The following is a 22,986-nucleotide window of genomic DNA, read 5'->3' on the forward strand; positions in this document are numbered from 1 at the left end:
CCATAGAAATGATAAGAATAATAGGCCTCAGTTACCACAACTGTCTACAAAGAAAACTTGCTGATGGCAACCAATCACAGCTCATTTTTCATCTTTTAAACAGCTCTGGGACAGTGTGGCGAGTTTTGAGTGGCGACTTTTGTTTTTTGACTTTTATGTGGCGAGGTTGGTGGTATGTGTGGTGAAATGTGTGCTGAGGGTGGTATATGTGTTGAAGCACGTGGTAGTGTGTGGCGCATTTTGTGTGTGTTCATATCCCCGTGTGTGGTGAGTATCCCATGTCAGGGCCCCACCTTAGCAACTGTACGGTATATACTCTTTGGCGCCATCGCTCTCATCCTTTAAGTCCCCCTTTTTCACATCTGGCAGTCAATTTGCCTCCAACACTTTTCCTTTCACTTTTTCCCCATTATGTAGATAGGGGCAAAATTGTTTGGTGAATTGGAACGCACGTGGTTAAGATTTCACCTCACAACATAGCCTATGACGCTCTCGGGGTCCAGACGTGTGACTGTGCCAAATTTTGCGGCTGCAGCTGTGACGGTGCGGATGCCAATCCCAGACATACATACACATATATACACACACATTAAGCTTAATATATTAGATATTCAGCAGTCTATATACTGTACATTATACAGGCGATACTGCTACTGATGTGTATATACGTTATATCTAGGTGACACTGCAGGATGTGTATATATATATATATATATATATATATATATATATTATACACATATATATATAGCCCTTGTTGGCGCGTGCAACTAAACAGCGGGCGTACATAGGTCCTTCACACAGAAGATTTAAAGGGCCGGAGGGCCACTTTGTGGTGGGGACCTGCCGGACCATCGGGCATCTGGCCGCCTCGGCAGATGCTCAATCCGGGCCTGATCAAATTTGACCGCTATTATTTTGAAAAATAAAGTAACTAATATCAGTCTAAATCAGGGGTGCACAACCTGCAGCCCAAATAAGTTTACTAAAGTCGGAACGAAAAGGAGCTATTTTAAAAAATTAAGTTCAAACTTTGAAAGTTACAAAACTATTTATTCTATAACTGGTACACATAACTGTGTTTAGAGTGGTGAACATACAGCTTGCGTAGATCTTGTGCTCAGGCTTTATAGCTGCTTTTTGATGGGCCTGTGAGCAGTCCTCCACAATATCCAGGAAGTTCAGTCTCTTAGCTTAGCTGGTCAGGTAATGGAGGGGCAGCAGGTGAATCATCTGGGTGCATTGGAGCAGTGTGGTAGTGTGCTCTCCAAGCAGGACAAACAAATGAGATTTTCTGAAAGAACTGCTGGTGTTCCAAAAGGAATGGATCCTCCTTCTCCTTACTGTGTGGTACAGGTGTCTCACTTGTCACATGCTCATCAGTAGCATCTTGAGTACTGATCTTTAGTGGTGATGTCATTTTCCCAGATTCTACTTCTTCCCAATTAATTGAAGTGAAAAAGTCATGCTCGCGTATGTTTCCTTCTATTCCTAACCTCGGAGACTTGTCGTTACAAAACAGACCCAGTACCAAGTCTACAATTGTAGGGTTAAAGTATTCAAATGTTTCTCGGTCATCGATCATGTCAATGATTGTTGTGAACATCCCTAGAGGTCCTGGGATGGCGACCAAACCATTGATAATTATGCCTAAACTAGACCAGTCTTCTTCAGCAAGATATGGTTCGCCAATTATTTTTTCCAGTGCAGTGGTCCCATCAAAGTCTCCTTCTTTTGTCATTATGGATGACAATCCAAAATCTGTAATTTTAATGTGGCCTTGGCTGGTTAACAGGATGTTTTCGTATTTCAGATCTCCATGAATGATGCCGTTGGAGTGGAGGAATTGTATTCCACACACTATCTCCGCCACTAGAAATTGTACGATGCAGAGGCTTAGCGGTGCTCTCTCTTCAACCACGTCAAGGAGGGTCCCGCCAGTGACTAGCTCCATGACATAGTAGAGGTAGGTATTAGTATGAAAAGCTCCATAGCCGTGAACTAAAAAGATGCTCTTGTGAGTCATCTGCAGGATTTTGCTTTCTGCTATTACTTCTTCTTTCCATTGCATAGCTTCTTTTTTAACAATTGCTTTTACGGCAACACGCTCTTTTTGAATGGACTCTGTTGCCAGCATCACCACCCCACTGCAACCTGATCCAAGAACATGATGAAAAGTGAATTTGTCCACTGTTAATGGCACCGTGGCTATTTCTCCTTCTTCTGAGGTCTTTGTATGAGAATGTTCAGTATCTAGTTTTGCTTTTTTCATTGACACTAGATATTGTTCATCAGATGTAATGCTGGATCTGCTCTCTGTGTAGGGTCTTTTTATGCCACCTTGGTGCGTCACTGTTGCTTTTTCTTCATTACACACAACAGGTTTTTCAATTGATTTTTCCTCTGTTGCATTTTTTATTGTTGGGTTTTCAACAGGTGCACTATGGTCTTCTACTTCCCATTCGCAAGATCCACTCTGATTTTCGGGGGTGTCTCTTAAATTCTGGTTTCCCAACAGTTGCCTTCCTCTTTTTATTGTGGAGGCTTCCATCTTCCTTATGGATCCTACTAACCTTCTCCACTGGTTCTGCAGTCCTTGAAGAAGGGAGTGTCTTTTCGGTAGATGAATAGTAGTTTCAGGTTTGCTCACCTGATGGCTACATCCTTCCTCTGGATCCTCTATGTCAGGACCTGTTGGTGTTTCCTTCTCTCCACTATTACTCTCTCCTTTTGAAGATGTTGTTTGTTTTTTTCTTCTTCTACAACACCACATGTTGAGTCATAGACATCAACAAGGCGCTAGTAGAAAAGAGACAAAAAAAATCGCAAGTAGCAAGCACTAGTAGCAAGCTAGCCGCAGCGCGATCTTTCCTCACAAAGCTGCTGAGGAAAAACACTAATGGTTCTAATGGTCACTGTGCTGCTACTGGAATCATCATCATCATTGTGATGTCATCATCATTGTCATGTCATCCGTGCAGCCACAGGCAGGTCACATTTCTCATTCGCCAAGTTTCAACCCGTTTGATCCGGTTTAATCTGGCATTTTGTATGCTGAAAAGAGCAAAAAAGAAACAACAAAGATATATAATATAGATAATTATACAGCCAAATAAAAATTAAAAATTAATAAATTAATAATTGACCAATGTGTTTCTTCCAAAGAATGGATGGCAGACCATCCGGTATGTATGAAAAAACCAACTACTGGTGTAACAAAGAGAACCAGAATAATGGGAATGTGTATATAAGCACTAAAATAGAGGCAAAATATATATAAAATAAGCCTTTATTAAAATTATGGCCAGACAACAACAACGGCAATATATGAAACAACGTATAAAAAATGGCAAAAAACCGCATAATACATAAATGGTTAAGTGTCTGTACTTGTAATAATATCACCACTATAGAATAGAAAGTGTTAAATGAGTCATATATAATGATCCCTATATATAGCAACCAAAAAGCATTGTAGGCACAATAAAACCAAAAATATAAAGGTCAATAGTGAAAAATAATATATACGCAGGATTAGTGAAAAACTAATATATATACGTGTTACATATATAAAAGTGATTAGTGTGCACCAAAAAAAAAAAAAATATATAAAAATTTTTTATATGTGTATAAACAAATCATGGTAAAAAGAAAAAGGAAAAAAAAAAAAATATATATATATAATGTGTGCCAAAAGGTAGCTATATAAAAGCTTATCATGAAAAGCGCTATATGGCAGAAATAAATCAGGGACAGAAGCCAGACAGCACATGCGCTGAACAATGGTAAAAAGGCCACAAAAAACACCATGAAAAGCGCAATATGGCAGAAATGGGCCAAAACCATAAGCAAGACAGCACATGCGGTAAACAATGCCGCATAAGTAAAATGGGCCACATTAAGTTATGCCTAATGTACCTGGCAATGGCTAATGAAGCGCTTGCACAGAAAATGTGTGCCCAAACTATGCAGCCCTATACAGCACAATGCACTGCTTGGAGGACAAATGCTGAGGTAATAATCAGAATAATGAGCTACAAGGGCACACCGCAGTGGGACGCCCATGCAGCAAAAACTGTCCTGAAAATATAATGCAATATAGCACGATTGGTTACCTAGAGAGTGAATGACCAGAGAGTGGTGAAGGCGGAGTGCCAAAAAGAACGCGCCCCGACGCACGTTTCGGAAAAACTCCTTCGTCAGGGGGATGGTAATGCCTCAGTTAGAGGATCTATTTATAGTCCATATAGTCAGGTGTATAAGGCAAAATGGCGCGTGCGCAGTCAGCGTCACCAGAGACATAGAAGGCAGAAGGCGTCATGCAATTAATCACCGCACAGTAGTGCATATAGACAGATGCATAAAGACGCCAATGCCTTAAATTTCTACCAGGACGTCAGACAGCGACGCGCACAGCTATACACACAACCTGAATATATGATTAAACGTTTATATCACATATATAACATATGTATATTTACTACAGAGACAATGATACTAGCCAATTGCTAATGCAACATACGGACATAACTCTATATACATGGCATAATAATATAAAGAAGACATATAATCAACACATGAAAACCACATGCAAAAAAGTGATAATAAACTATGTGCAATCAATAAAAATATTAATCAAATACAAAATGAAAAAGGAATAGGCCATGTATATATATACAATTATATACAATCAAGATATCTCATTATAGAAAATAAATGCATAATGTGAAAACCAGTACATGCAATTAAGATATAGAAAAATCATTCCATATGAATTTGTGATACATAATTAAGATACATATATATATAGAAAAATTATTTTGTATAAATTAGTAATACATATTATCAAAAAAATACGCCATTTAATTACATATACTATATATTTATTAACCGATGTAAAGAAAAAATATCTTCTCTTGTAGTTGTCAAGGTGTCCATGTGTATACACAAGAAATTCCCTTGTAGTTTCAATATATACATATATAATTATTTTCATAAATGGTCCATAAAATTCATTCAGCAGACAAATAGCTGGAAAGATAAAAAACATTTAATTATAAAAAAGGTATAAAAGACAAACTTTCATTAAGACCCAGTGGGGACACAGTACGAAGTGTCCAAATCCACTGGGTCTCAAGTTGAGCAAGCTTTTTACTGATGTTCCCACCTCTAATCCCACCAACAATCATGTCTATCCCAGCAACCCTAAGTAAGGAAGAATCACTGTTATGATAGATTAGTAATTCTGATAATTCTCGTACCTTTTCCATCACCAAAAACATTACATGTTCTTCCACAGCGGTAGTATACTATGCCACGTGCCCATGTTCGCTCATCTGTGTTGGGCTAACCACCCGACAACTCAAGGTGAGGGTCCGTGAGCACGTTTTAGGCATAAAAGCAGCCAAGGATATCGAGGATATTTCATCATTGAAAACACTGCCGAAACACTTTAAAATCTATCATAACAGTGATTCTTCCTTACTTAGGGTTGCTGGGATAGACATGATTGTTGGTGGGATTAGAGGTGGGAACATCAGTAAAAAGCTTGCTCAACTTGAGACCCAGTGGATTTGGACACTTCGTACTGTGTCCCCACTGGGTCTCAATGAAAGTTTGTCTTTTATACCTTTTTTATAATTAAATGTTTTTTTATCTTTCCAGCTATTTGTCTGCTGAATGAATTTTATGGACCATTTATGAAAATAATTATATATGTATATATTGAAACTACAAGGGAATTTCTTGTGTATACACATGGACACCTTGACAACTACAAGAGAAGATATTTTTTCTTTACATCGGTTAATAAATATATAGTATATGTAATTATATGGCGTATTTTTTTGATAATATGTATTACTAATTTATACAAAATAATTTTTCTATATATATATATGTATCTTAATTATGTATCACAAATTCATATGGAATGATTTTTCTATATCTTAATTGCATGTACTGGTTTTCACATTATGCATTTATTTTCTATAATGAGATATCTTGATTGTATATAATTGTATATATATACATGGCCTATTCCTTTTTCATTTTGTATTTGATTAATATTTTTATTGATTGCACATAGTTTATTATCACTTTTTTGTATGTGGTTTTCATGTGTTGATTATATGTCTTCTTTATATTATTATGCCATGTATATAGAGTTATGTCCGTATGTTGCATTAGCAATTGGCTAGTATCATTGTCTCTGTAGTAAATATACATATGTTATATATGTGATATAAACGTTTAATCATATATTCAGGTTGTGTGTATAGCTGTGCGCGTCGCTGTCTGACGTCCTGGTAGAAATTTAAGGCATTGGCGTCTTTATGCATCTGTCTATATGCACTACTGTGCGGTGATTAATTGCATGACGCCTTCTGCCTTCTATGTCTCTGGTGACGCTGACTGCGCACGCGCCATTTTGCCTTATACACCTGACTATATGGACTATAAATAGATCCTCTAACTGAGGCATTACCATCCCCCTGACGAAGGAGTTTTTCCGAAACGCGCGTCGGGGCGCGTTCTTTTTGGCACACCGCCTTCACCACTCTCTGGTCATTCACTCTCTAGGTAACCAATCGTGCTATATTGCGTTATATTTTCAGGACAGTTTTTGCTGCATGGGCGTCCCACTGCGGTGTGCCCTTGTAGCTCATTATTCTGATTATTACCTCAGCATTTGTCCTCCAAGCAGTGCATTGTGCTGTATAGGGCTGCATAGTTTGGGCACACATTTTCTGTGCAAGCGCTTCATTAGCCATTGCCAGGTACATTAGGCATAACTTAATGTGGCCCATTTTACTTATGCGGCATTGTTTAGCGCATGTGCTGTCTTGCTTATGGTTTTGGCCCATTTCTGCCATATAGCGCTTTTCATGGTGTTTTTTGTGGCCTTTTTACCATTGTTCAGCGCATGTGCTGTCTGGCTTCTGTCCCTGATTTATTTCTGCCATATAGCGCTTTTCATGATAAGCTTTTATATAGCTACCTTTTGGCACACATTATATATTTTTTTTTTTTCCTTTTTCTTTTTACCATCATTTGTTTATACACATATAAAAAAATTTTATATATTTTTTTTTTTTTTTTTTGGTGCACACTAATCACTTTTATATATGTAACACGTATATATATTAGTTTTTCACTAATCCTGCGTATATATTATTTTTCACTATTGACCTTTATATTTTTGGTTTTATTGTGCCTACAATGCTTTTTGGTTGCTATATATAGGGATCATTATATATGACTCATTTAACACTTTCTATTCTATAGTGGTGATATTATTACAAGTACAGACACTTAACCATTTATGTATTATGCGGTTTTTTGCCATTTTTTATGCGTTGTTTCATATATTGCCGTTGTTGTCTGGCCATAATTTTAATAAAGGCTTATTTTATATATATTTTGCGTCTATTTTAGTGCTTATATACACATTCCCATTATTCTGGTTCTCTTTGTTACACCAGTAGTTGGTTTTTCATTTTGTATGCTGACAAACACAAATTATTAACCCTAAAATAAAATGGCCACAATCTGTTATGTGATATTAATGTAAGGGTGAAACGTATCGGACTTGCTGCCAATAGAATATGAAGAGTGATTTCTTGAAGCATTGCATCTCCTCATCTTTTATTGAGAATATTTTAAATGGTGCTCATACACAAAGCAGTTTTTGTCTCCTCACCAAATTCTTCATCATTTGCCTAAAGATATTAACTCCCTTAACCCCCAAGGGTGGTTTGCACGTTCATGACCGGGCCAATTTTTACAATTCTGACCACTGTCCGTTTATGAGGTAATAACTCTGGAACGCTTCCATGGATCCTGGTTATTCTGACATTGTTTTCTCGTGACATATTGTACTTCATGCTCGTGGTAAAATTTAATTCATATAACTTGCGTTCATTTGTGAAAAAAAACGGAAATTTGGCGAAAATTTTGAAAATTTCGCAATTTTCCAACTTTGAATTTTTATGCCTTTAAATCACAGAGATACGGCACACAAAAAACTTAATAAGTAACATTTCCCACATGTTTACTTTACATCAGCACAATTTTGGAACCCAAATTTATTTTCTTTGGAAGTTATAAGGGTTAAAAGTTGACCAGCGATTTCTCATTTTTGCAACACCATTTTATTTTTACGGACCACATCACATTTGAAGCCACTTTGAGGGGTCTATATGATAGAAAATACCCAAAAGTGACACCATTCTAAAAACTGCACCCCTTAAGGTGCTCAAAACCACATTCAAGAAGTTTATTAACCCTTCAAGTGCTTCACAGGAATTTTTTGAATATTTAAAAAAAAAATGAACATTTAACTTTTTTTCACAAAAAAAATACTTCAGGTTCAATTTTTTTTCTTTTACCAAGGGTAACAGGAGAAGTTGGACTGCAAAAGTTATTGTGCAGTTTGTCCTGAGTACGCTGATACCTGATATGTGGGGGGGGAACCACTGTTTCGGCGCATGGCAGAGCTCAGAAGGGAAGGAGCGCCGTGAGAACTTTGAACCAACAAGGGCTTCACAGAAGTTTATAACGTACAGCGGTACAATTAAAAAATCATATTTTTCCACAAAAATGATCTTTTCACCCCAATTTTTATTTTCCCAAGGGTAACAGGACCCTAAAAGGTATTGTTCATTTTGTCCTGAGTACGCTGATACCCCATATGTGGGTGTAAATGACTATTTGGGCGCATGGCAGAGCTCAGAAGGGAAGTAGCGCCATTTGACGTTTTTGGCTGGAATTGAGATCGGACACCATGTCGCGTTTGGAAAGCCCCTGATGTACCAAAACAGTGGAAACCCCCCACAAATTAGACCATTTTGGAAACTAGACCCCCCAAGGAACTTATCTAGATGTGTGGTGCGCACTTTGAACCCCCCAGTGCTTCACAGAAGTTTATATCGCCCGGGCGTGAAAATAAAAAAATCGTATTTTTTCCACAAACATGATCTTTTAGTCACCAATTTTTTTATTTTCCCAAGGGTACAAGTAGAAATTGGACCCCAAAAGTTCTTGTCCAATTTGTCCTGAGTACGCTGATACCCCATATGTGGGAGAAAACTACTGTATGGGCACACGTCGGGGCTCGGAAGGGAAGTAGTGACGTTTTGGAATGCAGACTTTGATGGAATCGTCTGCGGGTGTCATGTTGCTTTTGGCGAGCCCCTGATGTACCTAAACAGTGGAAACCCCCCACGAGTGACCCCATTTTGGAAACTAGACCCCCTAAGGAACTTATCTAGGTGGGTGGTGAGCACTTTGAACCCCTCAGTGCTTCACAGAAGTTTATATCGACCGGGCGTGAAAATAAAAAAATCGTATTTTTTCAACAAACATGATCTTTTAGTCCCCATTTTTTTATTTTCCCAAGGGTACCAGGAGAAATTGGACCCCAAAAGTTGTTGTCCAATTTGTCCTGAGTACGCTGATACCCCAAATGTGGGAGAAAACTACTGTATGGGCACATGTCAGGGCTCGGAATGGAAGTAGTGACGTTTTGGAATGCAGACTTTGATGGAATGCTCTGCGGGTGTCATGTTGCCTTTGGAGAGCCCCGAACAGGGGTGAACCTAGCCTCTCTGCTGCCTGAGGCGAACAGCAAAATGACGCCCCCCCCCCCCCTCGCACACAAAGTAAATTTTCATATCTATCCTGTAAAACTGAGTATAGTAGTGGACATTTTGATTTAGATAAATAGAAAAAAAAGGTGTCCAAACACAAGGATGTCAGCGGCATTACACACACATACAAGAACAACACAGAAGTATCCAGAACAAGGGTCAATAATGGCAATGGTAGGCCTGGCACAGGGCCAGACTGGGACAAAAATGCAGCCCTGCCACACAAATCCCATCAGCCCACAAACTATAGCACTCCTCACCCCGATCAGTGAATTTTTGCTATACTTTGTCGTCCCCATATCACTCTCTTTAAGGAGTTATTTGAAGAGCCACATGTGAATGGCACCACAGTGCGTATGATTGACCACAGCTCCATTTACATGGTGGTCTTCAAAGCTACGTTTCCTAGGATCATGGGGGTCCCAGCGGTCAGATCCACAACAAACTGAAAGTCATCCCTTATCCCCACATAATGCTCCATATAGTATTATGGGCCCCATATATTACTGCATACAGTATAATGGGAACCATATACTACTTCATACAACAAAATGGGCACGTTATATTACTTCATACAGTGTAATGGGCCCCATATAATACTTCTCCCCAAACCCCGCGGCTCTGGTCTCCTCAGTGTATTCTGATCCTCCGCACTGCTTGGCACAGGGACATCATTACCTTTACGTATATAATTGTCCACTTGGACTGATGGTAATAGTGATTTGTTTGTACCCTGTTGTCTGGGGCTGGCCCTCTGTAAGGGGTGCTCAGGGCATATGATTATACACCAATAAAAAGTATGAGAGGCTCAAAGTGACCAGTGCCACCAAGTTTCCTACCCCCCTTATTCTACTGGTACTGTGGGCACGCTGACTGGTACTGAGGAAAGGAAAGAACAGAGAGAAAAAAGAAAACAGAGAGAGAAAGAAAGAACAGAGAAAGAAAGAGGGGAAAGAAAGAAGAGAGAGAAAGAAAGAGGGGAAAGAAAGAAGAAAGAAAAGAAAGAAGAAATAACAGAGAGAGAGAGAGAGAAAAAAAGATTAGAGAGATAAAGAAACAGAGAAAGAAAGATTCTATAAAGATACTATAGCAGCACTGTAGTGCCCACCTGAGCCTCCCGATGCAGGACATATCATGATCCGCTCACATGGCCGGCATCCCCGAGTTCAAGGCGATCCTGCTCTCCATGCTGTTGGAGGAAGACACGGTGATGGATCTGAAGCATTCCCTGAAGTGCCTCCATGGTCAGCTTCTAGCACGTCACTTCCGGTGAAACGTCACGTGCGAATTTTAAAGTGCTCCTTGGGGCTCTGCTGTTTACTCCTGTGTCCGCGGGAAAAGTAAGCTCCCAGCCGGCGCAGTATCTCTCTCAAAATCGGGACTGTCCCGCTTGGAAATATGAATGCTCCCCACCATACACCTTGTACACGTATGGCTCCGCATACATCATGCACACACGGTTCTGCTTTTTATGCCTCGTACACACGGCTCAGTTCTGTACACCTCGCACACACACGGCTCCACTCAGTACACACATGGCTCCACTCCGTAAACCTCGTACACATGCGTCTCTGCTCCGTACACCTTATAGGCACGTGGCCACGCTCTGTAAACTTTGTACACAAATGGCTCCAGTCCATAAACCTTGTACACATGCGATTCCGCTCCATACACCTCACACACGCGGCGCCGCTTCATACACACATGTGCGACTCTGCTCCGTACACCTCGTACACGTGCGGCTCCGCACAACTCACACACTCGTAGCTCTGCTCCGTACACCTCGTACACACATGGCTCTGCTCCGTACACCTCGCTCACACGGCTCTGCTACATCTACACTGTAAACCCTCCCTGACCCCACACATAAACGTCACCTCATCCAGGACGATGAGAACCAGCTCAGAAAGCAGAGTCCTGCATAAACCAAGGGCTGATACTGGGTACTGGGGGGAACATTATACTGTGTATAGGGGGGATGGCGGTACATTATACTGTGTGGGGGGGTGACGGTAGTGGGGAACATTATACTGCGTGTGGGGGATGGTGCTACTGGGGGAACATTATACTGTATGTGGGGGGATGGCGGTACTGGGGGAACATTATACTGTGTATGGGGGGATGGCGGTACTAGGGGAACATTATACTGTGTGGGGGATGGCAGTACTGTGGGAATATTATACTGTGTGCGGGGGTGACGGTAGTGAGGAACATTTTACTGCGTGTGGGGGATGGTGATACTGTGGGAACATTATACTGTGTGTGGGGACAGGAAAGGGACATTGCAATATGTGTTTCGTTACTGCCTGTTTTCAAAACTTGGGTCATATGCATCTATCAGAGGAAAAGGAACAAAATGCTATTCTTAGAAAGTGACAACTAAAAAGCTCCAAGATAGTCTCAGCTCTGAAAAGGTTACTGCCACCTGTGCCCAGTAATGGGTAATCTCCAGCACCTACCTCTACCCGCAGAGCCACACTCCACATAGAGAATAATGGGGTCTCCAGCACCGACCTCCACCCGCACTCCACATAGAGAATAATGGAGCCTCCAGCACCGACCTCCACCCGCATAGCCACACTCCACACAGAGATTAATGGGGCCTCCAGCACCGACCTCCACCCGCACTCCACATAGAGAATAATGGAGCCTCCAGCACCGACCTCCACCCGCACTCCACATAGAGAATAATGGAGCCTCCAGCACCGACCTCCACCCGCATAGCCCACTCCACATAGAGAATAATGGAGCCTCCAGCACCTACTTCCACCCGCAGAGCCACACTCCACATAGAGAATAATGGGGCTTCCAGCCCCTACCTCCACCCGCATTCCACATAGAGAATAATGGGGCCTCCAGCACCGACCTCCACCCTCACTCCACACAGAGAATAATGGGGCCTCCAGCACCGACCTCCACCTGCACTCCACATAGAGAATAATGGAGCCTCCAGCACCGACCTCCACCCGCATAGCCACACTCCACACAGAGATTAATGGGGCCTCCAGCACCGACCTCCACCCGCACTCCACATAGAGAATAATGGAGCCTCCAGCACCGACCTCCACCCGCACTCCACATAGAGAATAATGGAGCCTCCAGCACCGACCTCCACCCGCATAGCCCACTCCACATAGAGAATAATGGAGCCTCCAGCACCTACCTCCACCCGCAGAGCCACACTCCACATAGAGAATAATGGGGCTTCCAGCCCCTACCTCCACCCGCATTCCACATAGAGAATAATGGGGCCTCCAGCACCGACCTCCACCCTCACTCCACACAGAGAATAATGGGGCCTCCAGCACCGACCTCCACCTGCACTCCACATAGAGAATAATGGAGCCTCCAGCACCAACCTCCACCTGCACTCCACATAGAGAATAATGGAGCGTCCAGCACCGACCTCCACCCACACTCCACATAGAGAATAATGGGGCCTCTGGCACCTACCTCCACCTGCAAAGCCACACTCCTTATATATGGCTGCTCTGTGCGCACAGGACCTGTGGTGAGGTCACAGGAGGGGAGGAGTCAGGGGTCACATGATCAGGGGGCCCTGACTTACTACTTCCTTCCTGTTATCATCAATTACAGCCTCTTGCAGGACCGCACAGTGTGCTGTTGTGAGTTCATTCTCTGGTCCACCAGTGGTGAGTTCGCCTTCCAGACTCACTCTGGTGGTGACAGGAGGTGGTGAGGCTGATTTGGTCAGTGGAGATCTACCACCTGATGGTGATGATGACAATTGGACCTCAGGAAACTTAGATTGGATTTAAGGCTGCCGACGCCCTTAGTCAGTGCTGGTGATTGCTTCAGGCTGCTCAGGTCTTGGTTTTCAGCTCTGTTCCAGCCTTCTCAAAGCTAAGTGTTTTTGCTAATGTTCACACTTGATTTTGTTGGTCTATTCAGTTTTTTGTGTGTTCAGCCTGCCCCGGCTGGGCTGTGCTGAATTTCCACTCTTATTTATCTGTATTTGCAAATTTGCTTTTTAGTCCCTTTTTAGATTGAAATATTCTGAGACAGAGCAAAAACAGGCCAGAGTGCTAATGTAGTGGGAGAAGTCTAGTGACTTCAGCGTTAATTTTGTTATCAGAAGTGTAGGACATTATTTTGTAGGTTTTTTTGGCAGATTGCAGACAGTGTCTTTCCTTTCCTGTTCTTTATAGTTAGTTGGGCCCCATCGTTTGCTCAGCCTATTTTCCTGCCTGTGTTTGTTTTCATCTTGCTTCACCGTCAATACATGTGTGGGGGCTGTCTATTCCTTTGGGGTCTGCTCTGGGGAAGTTAGTTCTCCCTTTTCTTGCTTTAGGTTTATGTAGCCCTACGGCGGTCACGAGGAGTCTAGGAACATCGTAGGAACGCTCCACTGCTACTGTTAGTTGTGTGGTTAAAATCAGGGATCTGCAATCTGCAGAGTTACCAACCTCTCTGGTTTTCTGGGACTTAGCTTTTTGTTGTTCCTCCTCGGTGACCCATTCATAACAGCGTGCAGACTCAGAGGCTAAATGGTAGGTGCTGCAGGTAGAGGAGCATATAATGCCGCCCCCTGCTGCCTGCCGCTTCAGCAGGTGTCTCAACATGACTCATTATAGGTGCGGCCCTTTCCTCCGAATATACTTAAACAGTGGAAACCCCCCATAAGTGACACCATTTTGGAAACTAGACCCTCTAACGAACTTATCTAGATGTGTGTTGAGCACTTTGAACCCCCAAGGGCTTCACAGAAGTTTATAATGCCCGGGCATGAAAATAAAAAAATCATATTTTTTCCACAAACATGATCATTTTGTCCCCAATTTTTTTATTTTCCCAAAGGTAACAGGAGAAATTGGACCCCAAAAGTTGTTGTCCAATTTGTCCTGAGTACGCTGATACCTCTTATGTGGGAGAAAACTACTGTATGGGCACACGTCGGGGCTCGGAAGGGAAGTAGTGACGTTTTGGAATGCAGACTTTGATAGAATGATCTGCGGGTGTCATGAGCGTTTGGAGAGCCTCTGATGTACCTAAACTATTGAAACTCCCCACAAGTGACCTCATTTTGGAAACTAGACCCCCCACGGAACTTATCCAGATGTGTGGTGAGCACTTTGAACCCCCAAGTGCTTCACAGAAGTTTATAACGCGCGGGCGTGAAAATAAAAAAATCATTTTTTTCCACAAAAATGATATTTTTGCCCCCAATTTTTTATTTTACTAAGGGTAACAGGAGAAATTGGACCCCAAAAGTTGTTTTGCAATATGTCCTGAGTACGCTGATACCCTATATGTGGGGGTAAAACACTGTTTGGGCGCATGGCAGAGCTTGGTAGGGAAGGAGCACCATTTGACTTTTTCAATGCAGAATTGGCTGGAATTCAGATCAGACGCCATGTTGCATTTGGAGAGCACCTGATGTGCCCAAACAGTGGAAACCCCCCAATTCCAACTCCAACCCTATCCCCAAAACACCCCTAACCCTAATCTCAGCCCTAACCCTAGCCCTAATGGAAAATGGAAATAACTACATTTTTTTTATTTTATTATTTTTCCCTAACTAAGGGGGTGATAACGGGGGGTTTGATTTACTATTTATGGCAGTTTTTATTTTTGGCAGCTGTCACACGCTAAAAGACGCTTTTTAATAGTTTTTGCATCACCACATATTGAGAGCTATAATTTTTCCATATTTTGACCCACTGAGTCATGTGAGGTCTTATTTTTTGCGGGACGAGTTGACACTTTTATTGGTATCACGTGACATCTTTTGATCGCTTTTTATTCCGATTTTTGAGACGCAGGATGAACAAAAACCAGCGTTTCATGAATTTCTTTTGGGGGGTGCGTTTACACCGTTCCACCTGCGGTAAAATTGATAAAGCCATTTTATTCTTCGGGTCAGTACGGTTACAGCGATACCTCATTTATGTCTTTTTATGTTTTGGCGCTTTTATGCAATGAAAACAATTTTATATAAAAAATTATTTTTGCATCGCTTTAATCTGCGAGCTATAACTTTTTTTATTTTTTCACTGATGATGCTGTATGGTGGCTCGTTTTTTGCGGGACAAGATGACGTTTTCAGCGGTACCATGCATATTTATATCCGTCTTTTTGATCGTGCGTTATTGCACTTTTTGTTCGGCAGTATGACAGTAAATCATTATTTTTTGCTTCGTTTTTTATTTTTAATTTTTAAGGGGTTCACTAAAGGGGTTAACTAATGGGACAGTTTTATAGGGCGGGTCGTTACGGACGCGGCGATACCAAATATGTGTTTATTTATTGTTTTTTTTTTTATTTCCAAAAAAATGAATTTATTAGGGAATATTTTTTTTTTTTTTTTATTTAGCGATTTATTTTTTTTTTATTTTTTTTTAATCATTTTTACACTTTTTTTTTTTTTTAACTTTATTACATTGTCCCAGGTGGGACATCACTGTCCTGGGACAGATCGCTGATATGTCACATCACAGATCACTGTGACAGATCAGCGATCTGTCACAGGCACTGCACAAGGCTTCCTCCTTGCCTGCGCTTTGCAGGCATGAGGAAGCCAGCTCCCTGCAGGCCCCTGAAGGTCCCCGTCGCCATCTTAGATTCGGGGACCTGCAGGGATGGAGCCCCCCGCAGCAGTGCTGCACATTGCGCTGCTGTGGGGGGCTCAGGGAAGCACGGAGGGAGCCCCCTCCCTGCCGATGCTTCCCTTTAACCCCCGGTACACCACGATCATGTTTGATCGCGGTGTGCAAGGGGTTAACGTGTCGGGGGCGGTCCGTGACCGCCCCTGACACATTGTGCCAGATGTCAGCTGTGATAATCAGCTGACACCCGGCCGCGATGAGCGGCGCTCACCTGATCGCTGTGACGTACTATTCCATCCCTGGGGATTAAGTCCCAGGGCACATGGACGGCATAATATGTTTGATGGCAGAAAGGGGTTAATGGAACACTTCAGTCAAAACCAATATTACGCGTGACATGGTGGTGGTATTTGTCCCCTAGTTTTTGCATCCTGATATTTCCTCTTGCTATATCACGTTAACATCTTGTGGCTGCTGTCTCTATGTCTCCATTTCTTTCAGGCTAGTGTTTTAGTCTACATTATATTTAATGTGTCTCTTTAAAAGAGAACCTTTTAATATTTGCAGGGACCTTTCCAGTCAACATGTGCTCAGATCTACCAGGAGAATAACATAGAGCAGTCAGAGGCGTAGCTCTTGTTTTGGTTTGGGGTGCGAAACTTCTGAGTGGGTCTCCAAATGTCACCATGTCACCAAACAGCACAGTGAGTGTCTGCAGACCTCTATACAGGCCCTCTCACTGATTCCAAGATTGTAGACACCTGTGATGCTAATAAGTGGACACACCTTGATTTAGCATGTCCCTTTTGTCACATTATTTTCAGGGGTACCATCATTTCTGTCCAGGCCTATTTCATTAGTTTAATTTTTTTTTAAATTCTGTGGAAGCATGATCGAAAAGCATTGTCTGACATTGCATTTGTTCCTTTTTGTAGATTTTTTTTTTAATTTATTCTTTTGTCAGATTCAAGTTATTTCTGTGACCATTGTGGGTTTGTCTGTCATTAAACGAGGGGTACCAACAATTTTGACCACGTGTGTGAGAGATAACAGTACAGTTATAGATGGTGACTTACAGAGGACATTCTTTCTGATGGAATCATTTACTTTTTACACTTTTCCATCTGGCCCAGACCGACATGACAACTTCTCCAGCCAGGACTCAACTGCAGAGATTCCAACAAAGACATTTCACGTCTCATATTTTCAGCATCGTCACCATCTATTCGTAAACTGCACAAACCCCTCATCCTACTGATACCCCAATACTGAGCCGCTGCTGCCGTGTGTGACCCTATTACTGCACCTTCTGTGTGGTTATGTGTAACCTCTGAATTCTAAAGCATCCCTCTAGAATATAGTAATGCCGGATGCAAGTGCCTTGGAAAACAGTGCCCATATTTTGTCCCCTAGAAAGTAATAATGCTCTCTGTGTGCCCCTGACAGTCACAGTTACCTGAGTTACCATATAAAGATAAGTGCCCAATTTACATTTAATAATGTCCCGAGTCTCCTCCTGCACACAGTATGATGCTCTCTTATACACCGTCTAATACCCCCTCACTGTATGTATACTGACCCCTTAGTATGCCCAAACTGTTTGATGGCTCCAACACTGTATGATGGCCCCTTCACTGTAATCCCCACACTGTATGATGGCCCCCAAGATAGCCTCCATATAGTATAATGCACCCCACATAGGACTCCATATAGTATAATATACTGCCTCCATATATTATAATGCAGCCCCCCATAGGCAAACTCTATATAGTATAATGCACTCCCAAAGAACAGACTCTACATTGTATAATGCAGCCCCCAATAGGCAGACTCTATATTGTGTAATGCATTCCCTATAGACAGACTCTATATTGTATAATTCAGCCCCCCATAGAGGAGACTAATATGGTAGTAGTGACATCATCATGACCCCTGTCAGTGTCTGCGTCAGGGACGTCAGAAGCCGTGAGGGGTATGACGGGAGAGGAAGTGTAACGCTCCCAGTCTCATCAGTGCGGTCAGCTGTATCGGCATCCAGCCAATACAATTGAACTTGTGATGACTGTTCAATCAATCAATCAATCAAATTTATTATCGCCAAGTACATATTACATATATACAAGGAATTCTTTGTGGCAAAGAGGCAACATAATATATAACAACAGATACAACAAGTAACATCCAACAAGACAGATACAGTATATAGTCTACACATGACGATTTAATTGTTGAATAGAGAGTGGATAGAAGCTGTTCATATGGCGGTTGGTGCTGCATTTGGGGACTCTGAAGCGACGTCCTGAAGGGAGTAGTTGGAATGAGGAGTGTCCCGGGTGAGAGGGATCGGATGAAATTTTCAATGCGCGGGATCGAATACTCTTATCATAAAGATCCTGGATTTTAGGCAGGGGGGAACCTATAATTCTCTCTGCTGTTCTGAAAGTCCTTTGTAAGCGGAGTTTGTCATGCGCAGTGGCTCCCCCATACCAGACTATCAGAGAGGAACAAATCACAGATCTGATGACAGCATTAAAGAATAAGATCAGCAGATTCTTAGACAAACCATATCTTTTCAGCTGACGCAGGAAGAACATCCTCTGTTGTGCTTTTCTTATAACAGCATCCACGTTTTTCCCCCATTTAAGATCATGAGAGATGATAACACCAAGGAATTTGGTCTCTGTGACCCTAAGAACCACTTCGTCATGGATGTAGATTGGAAGTATCTCATGTTGATCTTTCCTAAAATCCACAACCATCTCAGCAGTTTTTTTAGTGTTGAGTACAAGATTATTGGCTTTACACCAGTCACATATTCTTTTCACCTCACTCCGATACAAGTCTTCAGCATTTCCCCTGATGAGACCAATCAGTGTCATGTCATCATCGGCAAATTTCAAGATTTTTACTGAGTCTGCTGAAGAGATGCAATCATTCGTATAGAGAGAAAACAGTAACGGGGACAAAACACACCCCTGAGGTGCCCCGATGTTTGTGACCAAGGTGTCCGAAGTGAATAGTCCAACTTTTACACTCTGTATCCTGGCTGTCAGGAAGTTATAAATCCACAAGCATAAGTTGAGAGGGACTCCAAGAGCTACCATTTTCTTATGAAGTAAATTTGGATCAATGGTATTGAACGCTGAGCTAAAGTCCATGAAAAGAATCCGGACATATAAGTGCAGTTCATCTGTATGATCCAAAATGTACTTCAGTGCCAGATTGACAGTGTCGTTTGCCGAACGATTCTCCTTATAGGCAAACTGAAGCGGGTCCCATAGCTTCTGCGTGAATTTTATCAGGTGGGACATCATAATTCTTTCGAAGACTTTCATAGCTACAGATGTGAGTGCTACTGGTCTATAGTCGTTCAGCTCGGAGGATCCCACTTTCTTGGGGACAGGGATAATTGTGGAACTTTTCCAACACTGAGGTACAACGCACTCTTTCAGTGACACATTGTATATATTTGTCAGTATAGGGGCAAGCTGGGTAGCACATACTTTCAGACACATTGGAGATACACCATCAGGGTCAGGTGCCTTTTTGACCTTAAGTCCCTTCAGGATGCGTATCACCTCTGCCTCGGAGATCACTACTTGGGTGTTGCACAATGAATGATCTTTATATGAACAGACTGAGGAGCTTAGAGATGAATAGCCACTGTGTGTAGAGCTTGCCTCAACTCTGCAGTAGAATTAATTTAACTCTGCTGCCAGACTTCTGCTGGGGTTCACTATAGTGGGGTGGCTTTTATAATTGGTGACCTCTCTTAATCCTCTCCATGCAGATCTAGTATCTTTTGATGAGAACCTTTCCTCCAGAATCTTTTCATACTCGTGTTTGGCTAACTTGATCTCTTTAGATAGCGAGTTCCTAAGTTTCTTGAATTCAGTAATATCGCCTGCTTTATAAGCCTCCTCTTTTCTCTTACAGATCAACCTGACTTTATTTGTAAACCACGGCTTGTTGTTTCCCCGAAAGTGGACAGATTTGGATGGAATAAACGTGTCTTCACAAAAACGGATATATGAGGACACTGCATCAACCCATTCATCCAGACCCAAGCATGTTTCCTGGAATACCTCCCAGTCCGTGCATTCAAAGCATGCTTGTAGTTGCAATTTTGCCTCCTCAGACCATGTCTTCTTTGTATAAACTGTAGGTTTGGATGTTTTCAACCTTTGCCTGTAGGCTGGAATGAAATGAATTAGACAATGATCTGAAAAACCCACTGCTGCTCTCCTCACTGCCCTGTAGGCCCCTTTTATGACTGTATAGCAGTGATCAAGCGTATTGTTCTCTCTCGTGAAGCAGTTTATATGTTGAGTAAATTTGGGGAGATCCAGGTTGAGTTTTCCTTTGTTAAAGTCCCCCATTACGATCACAAATGCTTCTGGAGATCCTTTCTCCCATTCTGATATTTTGCAAGCTAATTCACCAATAGCAGCTTTAACAGATGCTTGAGGGGGAATATATACTGCAACCAGAACCATAGATGAAAACTCTCTTGGAGAGTAAAATGGTCTACAATTGAGTGCAAGGTACTCTAGATCTTGAGAGCCACCTTTTCCCAGTATGTTAACATCACAGCACCAGATAGTGTTGATGTAGAGACATACCCCACCCCCCCTTTGTTTACCTGAAGCTACACAATCATGGTCAGCTCTGTAGATAACAAAACCAGGTAGATCCAGACTACAATCAGGGATGTTCTCATTCAACCAGGTCTCAGTAAAACAAAGAGCAGCTGAATTGGCCATATCAGATCTCATGTTACAAAGTAAGCTCAGATCCTCCATTTTGTTGGATAAGGAACGGACATTAGCCAAGTGGAGTGAAGGAAGAGCTGTTCTGAACCCTCTCCTCCGAAGGCGTGCCAGGACGCCTCCTCTCCTGCCTCTCTTGCAGTACACCTCCACAGGTTTCACAGAAGTAATGGATTTTATGTACTCAATTGTTGAATTAGCAATCATGCTCCAAGAAGGGGAGTCCATGAGAAATTGCGGATGATTCCAGAATAATAAATCGTCCCTTGAAATCACAAGAGTAGGCTTACAGAGTGCAGTGGCCATGACTACACTCAGCTTGCAGCTATAAAGACTTAACAGTCACAGCTCAGCAGAGTTAAATGTACAACTTTCCATAAAGGGTGCTCCCAGCACTGCTGGGGGGGAGGGCATGGGTGCAACAAGACAGGGACATCAGGGGACACGCCAACAGTCAGTCCAAACCTGCCCAGCTCACCCCTTCAGCTCCACCTGGACCACAAGATCTCCAGAACATCTCCAGCACCGCACACTCCACCAGTTTTCCTATCCCGGGATCATCTGCTTGCTGGAAATGGGTACAAGTTGTAGGAAAGTTGGCAGGCAGCCAGCAGCTTCACTCTCTCCCAGCTGAAACCAGGCACGGAGCTCCACGAGGACAGAAAGACACCGGTCCCAGCTGGTCGCAGTCTCCACACTACTCCCAGCTCTGCCGAATCCTGTAGCCCTACAGCTCCACATGGACCACAAGATCTCCAGAACAACTCCAGCACCGCACACTCCACCAGGTTTCCTATCCTGGGATCATCTGCTTGCTGGAAATGGGTACAAGTTGTAGGAAAGTTGGCAGGCAGCCAGCAGCTTCACTCTCTCCCAGCTGGATCCAGGCACGGAGCTCCACGAGGACAGAAAGACACCGGTCCTAGCTGATCGCAGTCTCCACACTACTCCCAGCTCTGCCGAATCCTGTAGCTACGCAATGGTGAGTGAACCAAAGGGAGAATTAACAATTAAAAGGAGAAAAAACTCAGGAGCCTCATGCCAGAGCAGCCATCTCTCGGCGCTCCTCCTCCTCCACAGTGTAGGGGGCCCACTGCTGGCACCGTCTAACCCTTCCTGCCCAAGGGTTCCATAGCGGCCAAGTGGCAAAACAGGGAGATCGTGTCGCCCTGCCGCAGAATGTAACTGTGTAGCTCCAGGTGGGCCCCCTCAGAGCGAAGAGCCTGACGTGACCACCCCCTCTACCTATCCCAGTAGCTATGCTACTGAGAGCAGTGAAAGATGAGGAGACTATTATATTGTGAAAATATAATATTGTCCTGCAGGCTCTGTGTTATTTATCTCTGCAAGTTTGAAAAAGCTGGTCTGGTTTATCAAAAATCTGTATTAAAAAAATATATAATTATTAACAATTGTTGCTATTTTATATGAACCCCTTCATGACTCCCAATTTAGCGTTTTTTTCTCCCCTCCTTCCCAGAGCCATAACTTGTTTATTTTTCTGCCCACCTAACCGTATGAGGGCTTGTTTTCTATGGGACGAGTTGTACTTTTGAATGACACCATTCATTCTAGCACATAATGTACTTTCAAGAAAAGAAATTCCACGTGCCTTGAAATTGCAAAAAATGTCCAATTGCACAAATTTGGTTTTATTTTCCATGTTTAGTATATGGTAAAATTGACCTCTTGATATGATTACATACATTTAAAAAAAAATCTATACATTGTTGGTAATTGGTTCAAAAACAAATTTAGCATGTTGTTTAAAAAAAAAATCCAATTGATATATTTTGCCGCCATTTTCCGACACCCATAACATTTTCATTTGTTGGGATCTGGGGCTGTGTAAGGGTTTTTTTTTTTTTTTTACTCCCTGAACTGACGGCGCATGTGAAATGCCGACGTCACAGATTGACAACGGCCTGGACATTATAACAGCGTGACCGTTAGAGGTAGATGATCATAAGCCAGGAAAGATGAGGGCTCAGTTTACCAGCA

General features: G+C 42.4%; 1 protein-coding gene across 6 annotated transcripts in view; it reads left to right on the top strand.

The window, feature by feature from the left end:
• Positions 1–22,588, top strand: part of LOC141100201 (oocyte zinc finger protein XlCOF8.4-like) — a 149,070-nt gene extending 126,482 nt beyond the window's left edge. For 2 of the 6 annotated variants that reach the window (XM_073588537.1, XM_073588538.1), the window contains exons 8-9: positions 1,814–1,966; positions 20,153–22,588. In XM_073588537.1, the coding sequence (XP_073444638.1) occupies positions 1,814–1,876 (63 nt within the window). In that variant the 3' untranslated portion in view covers positions 1,877–1,966; positions 20,153–22,588. Of the gene's footprint in view, positions 1–1,813; positions 1,967–20,152 lie in introns of those variants that run through there. The other 4 variants (XM_073588534.1, XM_073588539.1, XM_073588541.1 and 1 more) reach the window with 3 other exon arrangements.
• Positions 22,589–22,986: the final 398 nt, after the last annotated feature.

The sequence above is a fragment of the Dendrobates tinctorius genome, unplaced genomic scaffold, assembly GCF_039654945.1.
Source record: "Dendrobates tinctorius isolate UK_male_01 unplaced genomic scaffold, ASM3965494v1 ptg000103l, whole genome shotgun sequence".
NCBI lineage: Eukaryota > Metazoa > Chordata > Amphibia > Anura > Dendrobatidae > Dendrobates > Dendrobates tinctorius.